Source organism: Pomacea canaliculata, linkage group LG5, assembly GCF_003073045.1.
Source record: "Pomacea canaliculata isolate SZHN2017 linkage group LG5, ASM307304v1, whole genome shotgun sequence".
Classification (NCBI taxonomy): domain Eukaryota; kingdom Metazoa; phylum Mollusca; class Gastropoda; order Architaenioglossa; family Ampullariidae; genus Pomacea; species Pomacea canaliculata.
The window spans coordinates 5,302,398-5,322,302 of record NC_037594.1 but is presented as its reverse complement, the minus strand read 5'-3'; the positions used below and the strand labels follow the sequence as shown (position 1 = coordinate 5,322,302).

At 43.7% G+C, this 19,905-nt stretch overlaps 1 protein-coding gene across 2 annotated transcripts; it reads left to right on the top strand.

Annotated features, from left to right (window-relative positions):
* The first annotated feature begins 7,769 nt into the window (after positions 1–7,769).
* Positions 7,770–18,451, top strand: LOC112564620 (cytochrome P450 26A1-like). Of its 2 annotated transcripts, XM_025239571.1 has the most exons (8): positions 7,770–8,224; positions 12,571–12,784; positions 13,085–13,366; positions 13,604–13,831; positions 14,756–14,994; positions 15,714–15,918; positions 16,036–16,463; positions 18,431–18,451. In XM_025239571.1, exons 1-7 carry the CDS (start codon positions 8,187–8,189, stop codon positions 16,429–16,431), a joined length of 1,602 nt encoding a protein of 533 aa, XP_025095356.1. In that variant the 5' UTR covers positions 7,770–8,186; the 3' UTR covers positions 16,432–16,463; positions 18,431–18,451. The 2 variants fall into 2 exon arrangements, with proteins under 2 accessions (XP_025095356.1, XP_025095355.1); XM_025239570.1 differs by lacking the exon at positions 18,431–18,451 and having other exon boundaries at positions 7,771–8,224; positions 16,036–16,792.
* Positions 18,452–19,905: the final 1,454 nt, after the last annotated feature.

Genomic DNA, 19,905 nt, shown 5'->3' with positions numbered 1-19,905 from the left:
TTTGTGAGTGGTTGTATATTAAATATATAATACAATTTTATACCGGTACAATCCTGACAGTTGGTCAAGATAGCCCTGTAGTCAACACTAACTTTTTTTCTCGATGCTGATTCTTGAAAGGAAGAAAGGTCTTTTTAACAGCATACATTTAGCTTCATCTTCATTTTCATCAATCATCAATGCAATGCGCATAGCGCCATCCTCACGCTCATATAGGAGCACGTGCTCATCGTGCGACACAATACTATGAAGTACAGGAAACAATGCAAAGATGAACAACAATGATGAAGTCCAAAAGATAGCGAAGACACAGAGGTAATAAACGATGACGAGAAAAGTTAATTTTAAGAAAATTCGGCAGGACAGACTAATCATGAGGTACCAAGAGTGAGAGACAGACCGGATTAGTAGCATAGAGATAGGATTTGTGCATTTCATCATCATCATCGTCGTCGTCGTCAGTATGATAGTTCTACTGCTGAGATAGTTGCCATCGTCTTGTCGGGGTAACAATCTTTAATTTTGCATGCACGAGGACGGGAAGACTTTACGAGCTTTTGTTTCTAAATATAACTTGTATTCTTCTCGGTTTTCTTACCGTGTTCCTTTTTTGTTTCATTAACGAAACCTACATTTTTGTGCAATCTTTTTACAAGTTTATCTTAGTGATAGAACATCAAAACAGAGAGGCTATTTCAGCGTTCACTGTAGATGAACATATTCTTGAACATGATCACGACAGCTTAATAAACAATGTGTAGGCGGATGGGTAATGGCCAATGGGTAATCTATGTTTTAAGAAACAACGTTTAGCAAAAACAATTTATAATCTAGATATTAAACAATCCACACTCAACTATGAGAAATGGTTTTTCAGAACGAAGGCGGGAAGTGACACTATCGGTATAAGGGAGGGAACACTGACATCTAAGTCATTGTCTTGAGGGGTTCTCTCCCATTGTCGTCTGTCGTACAGCCTCAAGGCACGTGCAAATGATTATTAGGTTTAAAACAGCTATGCGAAATATTTACCTTGTATGAAATGGTTATAAATAATTTATTTATTACAGCTATGGTATGGAGAATAAAAAATCTGTCTAAATTTTTTTACAAATTATTTACCATTTTTTGCTTTTTTTCGTTTTTTCTGGTTCGTTGATATGGTCTTTGTTCTAGTACTACCTTAGTGGTGAACTGTGTTTGTCACCTATCAGAACAACAACAATACCATAATACATTCATTACTGCCACACCAGACAGAACCTCATACAACCCCAATTCCGACCAACATGTCTCAATTGTTGCATTATTTAAATATCTAATTTATAAAAGGCAAAATATTCTGTGACGTCCCCTCCCTGGCACCAGTTAGGGTAACCGCCTTCTGCTCCCTTCCAAACGCCTAGTATGATGTTTATTGATAAGGGCTAAAGCACAGTTCTGTCGACACCTAATGTTGCCTAAATAAAAATCAGACTTTCTGCTTAGTAAATGTTGTCACGGGTTTAAATGGAAACCTGAAAAGAGAGATAACTGATGACGCAGCCACACGGTGTAAGCTGGTGTTAGAATTTGAATAGTCTCCCTTATATAACATACCGCCTTCCACTCCCCGACCCCACCCCTTCATTTTTACTGGTTCAAGCTAAAGAAACTGTTTTCGACAGCCTTCCAAGTCATACTCTCATGCTGTTGTGTCTGCGACCTAAAAGAAAAAAATATGACGTTCGATGACATTTGCCCGGGTAGGAAGGGTCTATTTTGTTTCTCTTTTGTACATACAGTTTGGTTCGTACGCTCCCGTTATGTGGCAGAGAGGCCAAGCAGTCTATATAGTTTTTACACCGTGTTATATGGCGGAAAATACACAATGTCTCACCAGATTACATCGCAGTCAGGTTGTGACTCCCGTTTTGTGTCATTGACAAGAATGTCACGTCAGACAAAATAATGAAAAAATCACAAATGTACCTCTACCTGCCTTCGAAGTTAGTTAATAATAAGTGTATAAAATTTTCAAAGCCGATGTTGTTTGGGCTTAGTGAAAAGATGAGCAGTTGCTCACTCCCCACTTGATCGTCTCATTGTGCCTTTCGCAGCTCGTCATGCACGAGGCATTCCGAAGTTTAGACCTTGACCGCAAAACACATCTCATTGTCTCCTGACCACACACCTCCCAGCAGGAGCCAACCTTGATGCTGACATCAACCAGAAACACAGGGCAGACATTGAGACGCCTGAGTATATCCCGTACGTTGTGCACTGTCATCCGTAGACTGCCGGTCGCATCCCCTAGGGATGGGGATGTAGGGAACCTAGACGATTGCTGCACAGCCTCGCCGTCTCTAGTAACCACACCTCTTGTTTCACCATCGTAGGTGTGTGGTAACACGTGAATCTGACTCTAGGACAAACATTGCTTCTTGTCTAGTGAACCCCATGTCTCTACACGTGACTTTAGCGACTATTTTTATCCTTTTGGTATTACATTGGGACCCCGCCAAAGAGCGCACAGCTGGGTTTTTGTTGTTGCTTCATTTATTTATATTTTCTTTTTTTTTTTGAAAGCTGCTTGCACGATTTACGATGTTTGCTTGGTGGTGGTGGTGGCGGTGGTGGCGGGGGGGGGACAGTAAAGCTGGTAAAATTGACATTCCAGCTACATCTGATCTGCATCACATCACATCCATATGACCCTGGAAGAGACTGCAACCCACAAGGACAGGTGCAGGTCAAGAGACGACTGACTGAAATAAAAACAGCAAACAATTTATTATTTTTAATAATAAAAAATGCTTTTATATTGCATAACACTAGCGATCGGCTGTCCTCGCTTAATGATATTTACTAAACACCGCATTCCGTTTTTTTATTGATGCTGGATTACGGCCAGCTAAAACCTAATAGTTTTAACTGCTTTTATTGTTGTCGACAATATGCAATATGATCTGACTGACAAAACAGCATTACATGCTCATGTTGATTGACAGTTGTTGATCTTACACGCATGATGTCATCATACTCAGTCATATTAATTGCGTGCTACTTGTCTCTAAGGTATTTATGTCACTGTGACCTCAAAGAATATTGTAAACAAGTTGTATTTGGAATACTCTAGTGCCTAGGCCTCTGTGCACCATCTAAGACATATTCAAATCCTGTACCCCTGCTGATAAGTGTGTGACAGCGATTAATATGTGAGATTAATGTGTGTGTAACATAATATGTGTATATACATATACAAACAAAACTGTATTGTACACATGCATAGATCTTCAATCTGCATCCATATATACTTGCACCTAACCATGTAGTGCCTACAAACAACTAACATGCCTTTGTTGCACAAACCCAAGAAGCACCTTTGCCATGGCTGTTGCGTGGTGTGTTGTTTTTTTTTTCAAATTAATGATCGTATTACTATTAGTACAAGACAAAGTGTTTGTCTTAGAACAGGCGAAGTAACTCTGCCTGGGAAATATTTCTCCCGCGGCTTCTCTAGTGCACTGGCTAAAACCACGTGACTGTTTTTTTTTTTGTTTTTTTTTTTAATGATTAGGATGGAATGGCACGACAGGGACAGGGAAATGTCCTTCCAGCTAGTAATGACCCTCACTAAGACAGGTCAGGACAAGACCTCAGTCATCGAGGACAGTAAAAGTCACCTTCTCACGGAAAGCACAATTGGTCAAGGGACGACTGACCGACTGAAACATGTGCTTTGGTGCGCGTGTGACGCACGCTTGGTCGCTCTGACAACGACTAACGAAACACGTGAACTTTATTTTAAACAGAACTTCGGAGCGAGAGGACTCGACCTGCGATATAAAATCACGGAGCGTACTAACGGACAATTCTTACATAATATTTTTAGCACCGTAAATAGAGAGAGTCTTGCAATGTTGAGCAGCCAGAGAGGATTTTGTGAAACATCTGACAATTATTTTGACTGCTCGCATTCAGACACTCCTTGATGGATGACTGATTAATAGGATGAGCTAACATTTACTGTCACGTGATACCAGAGGACCAATATAATCTCATTACATCCTTCCCTCCATGCAGGGTGGGGGTAAATGAGGGTGGTGGAGGCGACCTGTTTGCACTGTGTGCGCTTCATTCCCATTCAGCTCATCCTGTAACCTAACACCTCTTAAACAATTCGCACCCTTCATCAGCACTTGTCATGCCGGCTACTTCAGCAGAAATTCAGTGAACGGTGACAACCAAGGGTGATTCACAAAGCGGCGGTTAGCCGCCAGGTCTTCAGAGAACGGCCCTAAATGTGCCTGCAAGCACTCCTCGCACGTTAAAGCTACCCTGATCACTTTGAAGTAAAGGTCGCACGCTAAAACCGAACTGATCATTAACTGTCTAAATGTCACACGTTCGGCTCTTCTGATCATTTACTGTCTGAAGTGAAGGTCGTGTACCGGCTTCAGGAAAACAGAAAAAACACATTGGACGACGACGTTCAAGCTTGCTGATCCTATGATTATGATTATTACAGCGCATTTCCCCGCTCAAAGGCGAGCTTAATGCGTTAATATTGGTGTGTGATGGTTGAAATGGTTGAACACAGTCGGCTTCCTTTAAACTCCAATAAGGCAAAAATGTGGAAGAGGTCTGAGGTGAATTGTTTCATGTTAAAACTACTGTAGAACAATGATATACTCACGTACACTTTACCCAGCCCTCACTTCCGCACCAACATTTATTTCTCTCTATCTCTCTTTATATATATCTCTCTCTCTGCTTCCTCCAAAACTATGACTCACAACCTAATAGCTGGACTGGACAACCCTTCCATCGCTGAACAGACAAGCTAAACGACTAATTTCCACACGACGGCTCCATGTCACCCACGTGCACCAAAGTTGCTATTAAAAAGGTGTTGAAGAAACTTTCAAGAACACCTGATGATGTAGTTGTTGATGAACCTCATGACCAGCAGTCAGACATCAGGACAACACCAGAAAACGTAAGTAGTGTTGTTTGTGTTGTGCTGTTTGATTTGTTTAAACCACTCCAATCAACAACAAAAGTAACATATTCAAGGACTGGGTTACTGGGAGAGGAAAAAAATCTCTCCCACTCTCCCTCTCTCCCTCTCTCATTGCCCTACACGTGCTGCCCTCCTCCATCTCCTCAATCTCCATTTCTTGTTGCCCTTCTTGTGCTCTCATGCACTCGGTGCACGAAACTGAACTTCACGCCAGACAAAAAGTAAAGGTCACAGCCAGGAGGCAAATGCTAGAGTCCTAAGATGGCTGCGTGATTGAGTCCACAGCAACGGTACCAGAACACACAAAAAGTGGGTTTGTTGGCCTTTTGTGGGCAAAGTCGGTCGTTGCCCTTCAGGAATCAGATGGGGAGATAAACCTGTTGTTGTATCGGTTATAGAGAACTGCTTGTCACACCACGTGTCTGTCCTGCAGTTGATGTCGCCACACGCTGAGATGTTTAGTGCAGTAGTGATGTTGTTAGTGTAGTAGCGAGTTTGTTTAGTGCAGTAGATGTTGTTAGTGTAGTAGCGAGTTTGTTTAGTGCAGTAGTGGTGTTGTTAGTGTAGTAGCGAGTTTGTTTAGTGCAGTAGTGATGTTAGTGTAGTAGCTACATTGTTTAGTGCAGTAGTAAGGGCATTTGATGGTTGATGGCCAGCTGCCAGTAAATTTCTGTAGGGAGCTGCCTACAAGGGTCTCCTCGATCTGTCTACAGATTCTCCTGTCTACCTGACGGACATGAACCGTTAGACACTCCCCTTCTACATCGCCATCAACACCAACCACATCACGACTTCAAGTGGTCCGCGGGATAAATGCTTGCAGGAAGAGTTACTTCGCCTGGCTTTGATTATGGTTCTTGGCGAGCTATTCGTCCTGTCCGTAGTGACCTGTGGGAGGTCAGGCGGTCACTTATTGCGCGATGTGTGGGTGCGTGTGTCTGTGTGTGTGCGTGTCTTTAAGGGATTTGAGATTAAAAATACTTGCTTAGAAACCTTTCTTTTCTATGAAAAGCGACTGTCATTCAGATTCTGCACAAGAGCTGTGACAACACGTGACACAACGGTCTCGCGGGAAGTGTTTCTCTCGCCCTGACAATCCCCGTGAAAGCCAGCACATGTTGACAATCAACACTCATCTACATAATGACTAAAGCTTGTAACAAGGCGCAGCTCGTGTCACACTTCCAGTTCCACATCTGCATATGTCGTGTATATTTAGATGTTGTGTACATACAGTGCTATTCAACAGGTAATGTTTCAACTGCTTATAGGTGTATGATGAAAGAATAATGAAATATATATAATTAATTAGTCATTTCCATAAATATACCCATATAAATATAGATTCAAAATATCTGAAAATGTACATTTGCCTAAAGACTGCTGTTGAGCATGTTTTGCATTGTAAATATGTTTGTATCTTCTATGTCATGATGACCATGAGTCATTGGCATTAAAGATGATTGACATGTCTCGCTGCAAGCAACATGTCGCAACTGTCAAGCTGATTATGTATCGTAACTTGTATAAATTAAGTCCCACTTGCTGTTATTGCGCCACACGGCTTTATTTCCGGTGAAGGTGTAACGGCTTTCAGGTGACACCTACAGAAATGTCACGGGGCGGGTCATCGTATTAATATGACAATGTTCTCGTACAGGTGTACTGATCCAGCTCAGGTAGACAACAGACTTACAGACTTGCGGATCTGGAATGAATAAAACCCATGAAACCCTCCTTTCAGTGACCTCAGATGTCTCTCTCGTCACGTGAGGGAAACGACTCCTTCACGTAGTGAATCATCGACTTGCTCGGTGGACCACTCGCTGGCGCACTGTCCTTGTTCACGGCGCAGTGCCTGCTGGGTACACTCCGGGCTAATCCCGAGACACGCTTGTCGGATCAACGCCAGGTACACACAGAACTGTGGCGACCCATTTGTTGGCAGAATGGTGACACGTGCATTCACCTGGAATGACCTCTCACACATCGGTGCCCCCGAATGGAGCGCCACCTGGCGATTAATGTCAAGGAGACCTCGTACCGCCTTCGACTTTCTTTTGTATTATTGACTTTGGGAACTGGATATGTTTTATTCAACAGCTGAACACCGTTGCTATGTTCACAACCCTTGACCTCCTTTTGTCTGGTCGGTCGTTCTGTCCAATCTCACACTCTGACACTAAACCTACGTCACACCCCAAGATATTTTTAATCATAACTGTTAAGCTAAAGCGATAAAATATAAAGCTCTCCGGGTAAAGTATTCAAAGAAATAAAACATATATTGTCTACAATAAAAAAATAATAAAACAAGAAGTATATATACCAAGGAAAAGTCATTAAAAAAAAGGAGCATGCAAGGTCACAGTAAGAATGACTTGCGATACTCACAACGACAATCAGCCGTTCAGTTAAACACGACAAATTAATATAAAATAATGTGTGGCATCCGTTGCAGAAGTCTGTGCAAATATTCTATGTAAAAAAAAATAATTTTAAAAAAAAGTAGCCAGCCGCCAGCTCGCCAGGCAGCATGGGAGGTCATCTGACCCCCGCCTTGCACCCGGTAATAAGGACACCTGCACTCGCCCTCCGCCCTCAGCCTGTAGCGCCTGTCCGCCCCGCGGGGGCGGTGGTGGCTAACGGGGGGCGGGTGGTTAACGAGGGGTAGGGGGGCTAACGAGGGGAAGGGGGTGGTTAACGAGGGGTAGGGGGCGATTACTGACGGGTTGTTTGATGAGAGGTACGGACTTGGTGGGGGGGGGGCATGAGGAAGGTAGGGGGGGAGATAGCCGTCGGTGTATCCATATAAAAGGATCCCGCCCCCAGCAGAGGCAGTGTGAGGCGAGCATCGTGGTGTGGACTTGCTGCCTACATCTGTATCTGTGCCAGTTCTTACCGAGCGACCTTCACTATCGCCCCTACATGTAGACTTTGTAGAGAAACTGTGACCTGTTGGCTGGTGAGTGGTGCGCCTGGCAAGGTGTGTAAACTTACTCCAGGTGTCGTGTGATAAGTGGCGCAGTACCTGAGTGACTAACTGTATCAAGGGCGCACGACATTCCCGACACAGTTAGGGGGCGACCTACGGTACTTCTGACATTCTCGAGAATATTTGTTGAAACACTTGTTTAGGCCTCTTGACACCTACTTGGGACAGAATTGCGGGCAGACGAATATGGAGTTTTTCTCCGGGATCGCCAATGGCACATACAGGTACGAAATGAATTTTTTTTTTTTTACATTTATCATTACACTGCATATCCTTAGGATTATTTGGTGTCCTTTTACGTGAAAAATACGGCCTTGTCACAGTGTACCACTAAGTGTTGAAATCTTACCTTTTGAAGGATCCTTGCCACAGTTTACCTGTGTGAGATGGTGGAGGCGTGCAATGTTATATGTTTGTTTGTTGTGCTTCACGCAGGTCATCTTTACACACTCCACCACTTTGTTTACTTACTCGGGGTATCGTGTTCCCAGTTTGTGACTCCGGCCATCAGATCCAGCTACAAACATTCATGTTGGGTTCAGAGTCAATTGTTCCTAGCATGCCTTTCATCAGTCGCTCCCCTTCCTAATTATTCTCATATACTTAATTACTTCATTTACTTGTATATTTTTCCCGTAAAGGACGAGGGCTAAATGGGAAAAAAAATTCTTGCTTATTTGACCTCTCATTAATAAATAATTATTATTAACATTGTCATTGTCCTTTGTCGGTTCTCGTTTTCCCAATTTGTTCCGCATTTTTTGAAAGAAATTCACATTTTCATCTATAAATGTATTTTTGCTCTTTTTTATTTCCTTACAGTCGTGTTAGTGTGATACCGTATTTCTTATTTAAAAACTAATAATTAAGCTTAGACTTTATAACTTATTTTTTATATCTTAATTATTTTAGATTACTTATTCTAAAGAGTTAATATTCATATAAATTTAGGTGGAATAATATAGTTTTTTTCTATCCAAATGTGGATCTTAATGTAGTCTAGAAAAACTCAATTTGGTAAATGGGTTTTAACATCAGCGTCTCCTCAACCCTTACTGAGGATTGTACATAGAAATTCTACAAAGCTATAAAGATAGGAATGGAAATATCTAAAGTACTAACAGTTATATATTAATTTTTTTACGAGCAGCTGGGATGATGTTTTTTCTGTAGTCAGTTGTTATCAGTGTCGAAATGTGGGGCGATAACATTTTCTGGGCACAAGGCCAGTCAGCTGGTTGTTTGCCTTGACTGAGTGCTCAGGGTTGATCCATTTCCTATCTTGCTGGTTGTAGACCAGAGTCTGAGTACATAGCAGTCAGCTAACAGCAAGCTGCATGGCTAGCAATACACAAAAAACCAGCTGCTACTTCATCCAGCCCTGCATCTCCTGCTCCATCGATAACCTTGATATTCTGTTTTGTTTGTCTGTCACATACACACACCTCACAACACATACAGACATCTTCACAACACACAAAAACACACTCACACTCCCCAAACACACACACGCGCGCGCGCGCATATTTACTGTCTTCACGTGACTTGTCTACGCGCAGGCGTCGCTCTGTCGTCGTGTCCACATCATCGCAGCGCGCGACAAAAAAAAAAAAAAAAAATAGGAAAAAAAAAAGAAAAGTGGAGGAGAAAAAAAACCCATCTCTTGCGCTGTCATTGTATCCTCCCTCCTGTCCATCCACCTCAGCGACACGTGGCAAAGAAGCAGCCCTCACTTCGACTCCCACAACCCACCGACTACCTCAAGACTTGACATTGTGAACAGTAGTCTCAGCCTGTGAAGTTGCTGGTGTTGGTAATGATGGAGCTGATAACGATAATGTTCGTGATATCGAGAGCAATGGAGATGTAGAAAGAGTTGAATGCGTGCAAAGATCTTGGTCTTGACATTTGTTGACACTAGACGCTGGACGGAGGATCAATAGACTGCGGGAGGGGGAGATAAGGTCAGGACAGCGCGTTTCCTTCGCACACAAATACATCACATACAAATAGACATAAATACACCACATAAATACACTACACACACACACACAGAAATTATGCTAGAGGAGGGCTACGTGTTCGCAAGCACGTGTATTGATTGCAGGAGCAGCGTCTGGGACGAACCCTCCCACGTTCTTTCTCCATTAGGGAGGGACTGGGTTGACAGCTGCCACTGGAGGCTGCACGGTGTCCTACATCCCTTGCCCCTAATGATGTGGCCACACATTGCACGGTTGGGCTGACAGTAGCAGGACTGGTCAGGTCCTGGCTCAGTAAATATCACTGACTGCCACCGGCAACATCCTCCACACAACACAGTGAATCTTCCACAAAACGATGCTGAATCACCGTTTTCTAGGGGTTTTTTTTTCTCTTCTCTTTTTTTTTTCTCGGGTGTGGGGAAATCGTTGATGTTGAATGTATGCCTTGTGAATGTTTCTGTATGTATGATTGCAGATGTAAGTTTTATGAATATTGATGTGTATATATATATTATCTTGATGCATCTTGCTCGACAGTCTCCTCAATCTCGTCAATGGACCGAAACACATTGTCCGTGTACATTCCAGAAGTTTGCACAGTGTGTCAGGAGCCTGCCTCGCTTCTTTTCGACTGGCGACAGGCTGAGCATCGACATTGTTGCCGGCTTCTTCCTCATCTCCACTCTCATTCTCCTTTTGTCCCTCGTTTGCCATCTCAGAATTAATGTCAGCGGCTGTTAGTGCTCCACAAACATTTACTGCTTTGTCAACATTGAGAAAGTCTTGAAAGGACACGTCCTCATTGGCGCCAGCAGCTGTCAGAACCGTGGACCATTCTTCAGGACTTGAAAGTGCTTCGTCTGCTTCCATTGGCAGTCCTTCCAAATGCTCTTCTGAATCATCAACGGTTTGATGTTCTTTTTTGTAACGATTTTTGATTGTTCCTCCGAAACTTCCTCCAAAGCCTAGAAGATTCGATTATCGGAGGCTGGGAACCAAAAGTCTTCGAGTTGAAGAGACCTACAATACTTTGGTCTTATGGGAATTCGACATAAGAAGATCGACAGCGAGGTCCGACTGTATATTCAATAAAAATAAAAATTATTGAGGTTTAAAGACCAGCCTACCATACGTGTGAGCTGACAATGGCTTAGGAGCCGCATTGTGGCCTGCCCTCCATGCCTTCCTTGCCCTCCATGCCCTGCCAACTAGATGCTTTTGCTGGAGGATTCCATTTAAAACCAAGCAGACAAGGGAAGACGAAAGACGAAGTCGATCTCTGATGAGACTGAGATTGCATATAAAGACAGGAATATGTGTATATGTAAATATATTCTATTATAAATAAAATGTTTCCATATAGCCTTGACGTTGATTGTAACGCGGGAGACTAAATGTTGAATATCTAACAATCTTGATAGGTTCAAAGAATAAAGAACCTTGATACCCCGCGAGGTGCAGCGAGAGGTAGAGGAGGTTTTCATCATTTTGTTGTCAGTGAATGAATGGTAACGAGAAGAACTTCATATCCCATCGGATTAGCTTTGGCGCCACTCCTTGTTCGCTTCTGAACTTGCCCACAGATGTGATTTAGCCTCATCCTTGCCAGAAGCGGGGGCGCGGACATCTAACAAACTGTATTAACACTCAGGTCTCACGAACTTTAATAAGACTGATGTCTAATGAACTGTATTAATATTATGAGTGACAGCTAACAAACTCCATCAAGGCTAAGGTCTAGCAACATGTATTAAGGTTGACATGTAAAGAACTGTTTCCACCCTGACACTAGACGAGTCGGCGCCAGACAGAGAGGCTTCACGAGAAGCTGGTTGGCCGAGTTCACCGAGTTTGGCTGCATCGAAGTAATCAGTTTTTCTCCTAATATCGGCAAGTTTATCTCGGCAGTTCGTGGAGACGATACATTGAATTAAATTGTTCAGATGAATGGGGTTTTTTTACAATCAGCTGACTGTCTAATGGTTGCGTCGATCGCTTTATGTAGAGGTGACCGTGGTGTCCATGAGTCAGAAGGTGTATCGATACAGACTTGCTATCTAGAAAAAGCAGCTCAGTGTGGTGTAAACGATAAACATATTTGTGGAAACAACACAAATTCGTTTACTGACATACAAGAAAAGTTTGGGAAGTTCAAGCCTGCGTATAACCTTAAGCCACTTCTCCGGCGGCTCTAACCCAGGATGTCAAGTCTTTGTGGGTAATTCATGTTTCAAGTCTGAGCCTTTCATTGATGTCATTACTCCCCTTTCTAAAAATTATGGGTATTCATGTCAGGTACAGAACAAGGAAGTGCTTCTCTTCTCAATCATCCTCGAGGTTGGCAGACAGTAGCTATGTTGGCTCGACCCCGATCTTGTTCGTCCTGTTTAGCCCGCTTTTGACATTGTTTAATATCCAGTTTTTAACCACAACCCTTTCGTTAATATTTTAACACTTTTACATCCATTACATGTTACACTTATTTTTATCATGTGCAATATTAATTCCACTTGATCGACTTCTCGTTCGTTCTTAGTTACACTTCCTCCAGCGTTTGATTGTTTGATTGTTCTTGATTGTCTTAGTTACATGGAGGACCTGGCCAGGACGCGGTTGATGCTGACGATGGAATCCTCCCTTCTGGCTGTCATCGCCTGCACCCTCCTGACCTACGTGTGGGCCACGCTCATCTGGCCCAGGAAATTCGAACACATGCGCGATGACGCGTGCCCTCTGCCCTTGCCGCCAGGAACTATGGGATGTCCGTTCATCGGAGAATCGTTGGAACTATGCAGGAAGGTAACTTCATCCCCGCTCCACCCTTTCTGTCCATTCTTTGTGACTCAGAAATGTTTGGACTGAAATATTTGCTCTGCCTGCTGGCTCAATGCTGTAGATCTTGCTGTCGGATCTAACGACTTGTAGATCTTGCTGTCAGATCTAACGACCTGTAGATCTTCCTGTCTGATCTAACGACCTGTAGATCTTGCTGTCAGATCTAACGACCTGTAGATCTTCCTGTCGGATCTAACGAGCTGTAGATCTTGCCGTCGGATCTAGAGACCCGTATATCTCTCAGAGTTGTCCCGCTTGTTGCAGGGCAGCGACTTCTTCTCTGAGCGTCTGAAGCGCTACGGCCCCGTGTACAAGACTCACATCTTCGGCAAGCCCACAGTGCGTGTGGTGGGCGCCAGCAACGTGCGACCAGTGCTGATGGGTGAGCATCACTCAGTCTCCTCCCAGTGGCCCTCCAGCGTCACACAACTCGTGGGCTCCAAGGCCCTCTTGTCCCTCACAGGAGACGAGCATCGGGTGGTGAGACAAACCATCGCAGCAGCCTTCACACCGACCATCTTGGCAACCTTCGTGCCCCATATACAGGTAAACACGAGTGCAACGTCTACACCTGGGTATCCATGGGTATACATACTTCTTTCTATTCACTTGTTCAGCATGATCAACATGCACAGAGAAATCGAAAAACGATTAAATATTTCTTAGAGATTTGTGTTCCAGTGTATCTTCCCGATGTCTTTAGTGTAGAACCTACAAACATCTGAAATTCTCTCTTTCTCTCTCATTTTATGTGTCAAGAAATGGTTTTAAATTCTGCCTCAGGAAGTCACGCGAAGTCACCTGAAGCGCTGGTGTGAGGAGTCGGAGGGGAAAGGTCAGATACTGGCTTTCCCATCATGCCAAGCTCTGGTAGGGGATCTGTTCCTGAAGGTCTTCCTGGGGTCTGTGAGAGACTGCAGTCACCAGCAGCATCTCCTGTCCGCCCTGCATGAAGTCAGCAGCAACCTCTTCTCCGTCTCCCCCTGCCTCCCCGGCACTGGATGGTGGAAAGTGAGGAACGAGCATGCGAAACACAGAGACAGAAAGACAGCAGATAGACAGAAAGAGAGTAGGGAGACAGACATAAAGAGACACTCACACTAGTAGATACCACAATTCCTATCACACTACAGGTCAGGATGCCGGCCATACTTAACTCGTAGAAAACGATCTTATATCCCTAGTAAAGGTCAAAGTGCCTATCGTATATCACCAGTAAAGGTGACACTGCCTATCGTAGAATAGTAGAAGCTAGGATGTCTATCTTATACCACTAGTAAAGACGAAATCTGATGATATATATGTATATGATAGCATGCTCCTTTGTATATCCTGTGGACATTGCGATATAAATCACACGTAGCAGAGGAAAGAAAACCTATCGTATGTCAGTAGGAGGCCAATGTCTATTGTATTTTACTCATATTAACCAGAATGCCTATAAAACTTTGTAAGGTTCAGCAGTTGCAAAACTGTGTAAACAGACGTACGTACACTCCGGTGTTGTATCTGGACGATCAGACGACATGTAGACGTAGAACGTGTGTGTGTGTGCGCGCGTGTGTGTGTGTGTGCGAGCTGGAAGAGTTTACCAAATTTTAAAAAATCCATCTGTCGACATGTCGATTATAATTAACCTGATAATATAAAACACGGAGAGCCTGACCATTACTGACATTCCGCGCAAAACAAACTCCTGTTTCTCCTTTTTCTATTACTTTATTCCATTCTTTTACCCAGCATCCTCCATGTTCTGCGTCATCATTATTCCGATATGTCTAGCTAAATAAGTGAAATGTTGTTCGATAAGCACTCAGATCTTTACTTTCCCCAGTAATTGGAAAAAATTATTGTAATGACTGCTACTTCTCTTGTAATCATTATTCTTACTTTTTATTTGCTTGTTTACATCTCGCGATACTTTCTCTACCTCAGGCGACGAAGGCCAAAAAGATTCTGATGGACGAAATTCGACAAAAGATGAGCAGAAGCCAGTCGGAGACAACAGACAGCTACCTGAGGATACTACAGGATCTGAGTCAGTCTGAGTGTGGCAATGGTGCCAGACTGAACCATCATCGCCAGGTCATCGAGGACAACATCATCGAGCTGCTGATAGCGAGCTTCGCCAACACACCCAGCGCCTTGTGCTCGGCTCTCTTGGCTACCGGCAGGTCAGTGTAGTCAGTCTAGTCATACAGTCGGTCTAGTCATGTAGTAACTAGGTATAGACAGGCCAGTCTAGTCATGTAGCAACTAGGTATAGACAGGTCAGTCTAGTCATGTAGCAGCTTGGTATAAACTGGTCAGTCTAGTCATACTGCAACTAGGTATAGACAGGTCAGTCTAGTCAGGTACACACATCACACTTACACTTACACAGACATAGTAAATATGTTGAGTATTCTGGAAAAAAAGTGTGCTTTGGGTATATTTTAATGTTCCATGTTTCCTTGAATTCCGTGAGTACAGCGGCAGAAAACTCTAAACTGTTGGTCGAAAAAAGCGCTTGAGAGATGTGGAAAAATAGAACTTGGAATTGCGAGTAGAAACTATAATCTTAGCACCTGTGATGGTTAATGCTGGTAAATAAGAGAAGAGAGGCAGTCTATTCAGAAAATGTCTACAAAGCAGGCACTAAAACAAAGGGAGGCCACTAAATGATATTGCTAGTCTCTTGGCCACATCGAGAGACAGAGACGCATCTCTTCAACAGGTCGGAGGTGGACGTTAAACATTTCAAACAGCTACCCACACCTGTATCCTTATTAATTTTAATCTATTATCGTTTTTCAATATGAGTACGAGATATTAGAAATCTCTTTATACGTTCCCGTGACTGTGTCCTGGGTCATTGATTGACATGTTCGTGATGATTTTGTTTTGTCCTTAGAGAGGCGGAAGTCGTGGATGAAATAGAGAAGTGTCTAGAAAAACACGGGTTAATGGAAACGAGCGACACAGGTGAACTAGCGTCCTTAACCTATGACCTCGTCATGAAGCTGGACTACGTTCACCGAGTCGTCTTGGAGGTTCTCAGGGTGTTCCCTCCTGCGGGGGCGGGCTTCCGGATGGTGGACAAAACTCTAGAAATTGGGGTAAGCAAGTTGTTCTCTGTGGAAATCTGGCTTTATTTCTGTAGTATTTATTTAGTTCGCTCAAACTGTGTCCAATTATCTGACTTGACTATATTCTGACTTTGTGTTGTGTATCAGGGTTTCCAGATCCCCAAAGGCTGGAGGGTGGCTTTCTCAATCCGGGAAACCCAGCAGACGACAAAAGTGTTTGAAGACCCGGAGTCCTTCTGGCCGGACCGCTGGCTGAAGTGGAACCCGGAGGAAATGGAGGCGACCCAGCGCTTCAGTTACCTGCCCTTCGGTCTGGGTGCTCGGTCGTGCGTGGGCAAGCGCCTGGCCAACCTCGTGCAGGCCATCTTCCTCGTGGAGCTCGTGCGCCATTGCCGCTGGACAGTCCTCAACCCCCGGCCCAACATCCTCCACATCCCGTCCACGAGACCTGCAGACGACATGCCAACAGTCTTCAAATGCCGTGAACATGTCAGTTTTGCCAGTGTCGGCCACTTTGCTGTCCGCCCCACCTGGACTGATTGATGGAGCACTGTTTACATGAAACAAATAAAATAGTAAGGAGTATTCATCCGTCTTCATAAATTGCTGATGAAGGAACTGTGTTCATGTTTTTTATCAGATACAGTTCATTGGTACCAGTCAGTACAGCAATCGAAATGTCAGTGACTTGTATTCTCGTTTATCAGGTTAATGAACTGCTGTTGATGCTGTTAAAACTGTTCATGGTGGTTTATTGCCTCCCTGTAGTACTTACACATATCACACAAAACACAAGAATAAACTAAGTACAGTGATACCTCGGTTCTCGAACATAATTTGTTCCGGGAGGACGGTCGAGAACCAAATTGTTCGAGAACCGAAGCAATGAAACCCATAGGAAATAATGGAAACTGGATTAATTCGTTCCAAGCCCCAGAAAATGCCTATTTACTGGCCTAATTTGTATATAATATGTAGAAAAACATGAGTCTCAACAAGAAATAAGAAATAAAAGTGTATTTATTAAAACAAAAACAAAAACAAAACAAAACAAAAATGTACTGTACAGTACAGTACAGTAAATTGTGTTTCATTTACTGTACCTGTACCAAACTTTATGGCAGGAGGGAATGAATGTGGAGGGAGGAGGGAAGGGGGATGGTTATTGTCACTGATGACGCAAGCAAGGCGCGCTGGGCAGCATGAACGACATTCGGCTCAACTCGGCTCATCTCGGACGTTCGGATGTTCGAGTTCCAAATATTTGTTCGAATTCCAAGACAAAATTTTCTCGAATTTCCTGGTCGAATACCGATTTGGTCGAAAGTCAAGGCGTTCGAGAACCGAGGTATCACTGTACAGATTACCAAACAAGTATTCCGGATTGTGCTTATATTCCATCTTGTTTAGTCTTTACTTTTCATTACAGTTTTCCACAAGACTATTTACTTATTTATCCTGTGTATATCCAGTGATGCAGTTATCAATTCTGTGATGGAAATAAAAAGATGTTTGTTAAAAATTAATTGACTAAAATTGTCAATGTGACTGGATGTAAAAAAGGGAAATTTGATCCAAACAATCTGGTGACGGCGATCAACAATTGTGTCGGGTTATGACGACATCGCGGGAAGGCACTGAGCCATGTCACGTGATATGTGTCACGTGATGACCACTTCTGTCAGTACATGAAGGATGGACATGCGCTGATGACTGCAGACAACGAAGAGATGTTTGCAGCATCTTTCAGGAAGTCGAGCAGGTCTGACTCCGAGAGTCACGTGGCTGTAAAAGTAGGTAGAGGGCGCTGCAAACGTCTTGTGGACAGAAAATCGTGCTGTGTGAAGCGAGCATCATCAGGTTCTTGGTTTGTTGTTGTGTTGTTGTTGTTGTTGTTGTTGTTGTTGGGGGGGTCCCTTTTTTCTCGGACTTAAGAGACAGGAAACATGCGGTCGCACTTTTATGATTTTTTCTTCAGGATTCCGACACTTTCTGTCTAATCCCGGACTTCAGTCAGTGTCCCTGCTTCATACGTTAACTTTGTGTCTTATAGTATTGTAAACAAGGTGCCTCAACAACATCCTTTGTTTTGCGCTTGTCCCACTTCTTTCATTCTGCTGTGATTTTTAGTTGGTGCATAATAAATGGCAACAGGTCATGAGAAAGTAAGTAGTGTGTGTGTGAGAGAGAGAAAGCTGAATAGCACGATTGATAGAAAGGGTTGTGAATGTTCGTCTTGCGCTTACTGTTACTTGTAACACGTGTAATGTTTGTAAATAGTCCCTGATTTCTGCTTTCTCATTGCTGAGATAAAAACTATTGCGAATGGTGTAAACAGGTTCTTAAAACTGATTTCCTTGACCACCATGTCACCTTCTGTTGCCGGGACATGGCTGCAGACCGAAAAATATGTTTATTTACATAGATGTGTGTTTACTAGAAAACAGTTGGCCTGCTGACACCTGAGTGGCTGACGTATGGTGAAAGAGGATGATATATATGCTACTCACGCTGCTCACACACCTCTTGATTATTTTTGCAGCTCGACTTTACCTGAGAACACTCGGAGCAGATTAAGTGACCTAGAAATCGCTGCACCTGGACTTCGCACTAACAGCGAAAAGCACTGATATGTGGCTACCCCGGGTTCATGGAGAGGTCACTAGTTGCTCCACAATGAGGTCAGGTAGGCAGAGTGTGGCTGCACTGTCATATTGTCTACCTCGTGCGAGAATGTGGTAGGTATTCTAATCCCTTGTAAGCATTCATTCTCCCCTCTCCTCTCTCCTCTCTCCCCTCTCCCATCTCCCCTCCCAAGAGCGGGTTTCCTTTAGTACTCCAAGGTACGTGAGTTACTTTGTGGTGCAAGCTCTTTTGAACTCTCAGGTTAGACGGGTAGACAAAAAGCATGTACGATATCTGCTTACAGAGAACACTCTTTCAAAAAAATAATGTACCAGTTTTTATACTCAAGTTATTTATCTCCTCGTTACCCGGTAGTGCAGCTATTAGGGTAAGTGGTTGCCCCTGGGGCAACATGGAGAATTCAAGGACCAGCGTCTTGTTTCCAAAATCATAAAAAGGTGTCGAGACCCACAGATGTTATTCCACCCCTGAAACCATAATTACTTGGCGTTTGTTGCAGAACAAAAAGTTGGGCTTAATTAACACTGGGTATTCAATGGATTTGTGTCTGCAGAATTAAATTTATTAAACCTTCCGACATCTGAATAAATGTATTCCAACTGCAATTTGGCAGTCAGCTGGCTGGAAACAATTTATAACCAAAAGGTTGCAGACTCTGCACGACACCACCGACACTTCAGGGCGCCACAGACGCTGGATGGCACCTCTGGCCTTTTCTTGCTCCACACATCACTCATCCTCCCCGTCCCTGTCCCCGCCATCCACACCCTGATCCTCCTTCCCCCGGTATCCCCATTAACCCGTCTGTTGGTCTTCTCGGCCATTGACTTCCGTCCTTTCGCAAGACGGGGTCAGGTCACGAGGTCAGCGAACTTTGCCGATGCCTGATGAGTTTCAGACTTTCGTCATCTTTCTCCCATGGATGAGGTGACCGGGTCGTGGCCCGAAGTCGCTCAGATTAGACAGCAAGATGCCGAGGGACTTGTAGTTGGAGGAAGTTGCTGCGACAGGTAAAACACGCCTGGAGACATCAGCGGGGGGAGATGATGCTGGCGCACGTGAGGAATGAGTTGAACGCCAAATGCACCGGGAAGATGGCTGCATCAAAGGACGCACGAAGATTAATTACAGTAATAAACAGAAAAAGATTATGTTCAGACATGCACGCGGTGAGGGTCAGGAACAGGGATGTTGTCTGGCAAATGTGTATTAATAGGGTTTGAGGGCGAATACCAAACAACGTCTACAGTGGAACTCCACGAGCGCACGCACACAAACACAGAGAAAGAGAATAATCGTGACAGACGCTGGCAACACGATGTGGTCTTTATTGGGAAATCAGCTCCAGCAAAATATTATCAAACCTGTACT

Excerpts from the sequence above, each read along its gene's own strand:
- LOC112564620 (XM_025239571.1), top strand. The coding sequence starts at position 8,187 with ATGGAGTTTTTCTCCGGGATCGCCAATGGCACATACAG. Across the intron at positions 12,785-13,084 it reads CGTTGGAACTATGCAGGAAG|GGCAGCGACTTCTTCTCTGA; the intron begins GTAACTTCATCC and ends CGCTTGTTGCAG. Across the intron at positions 14,995-15,713 it reads GCTCTCTTGGCTACCGGCAG|AGAGGCGGAAGTCGTGGATG; the intron begins GTCAGTGTAGTC and ends TTTTGTCCTTAG.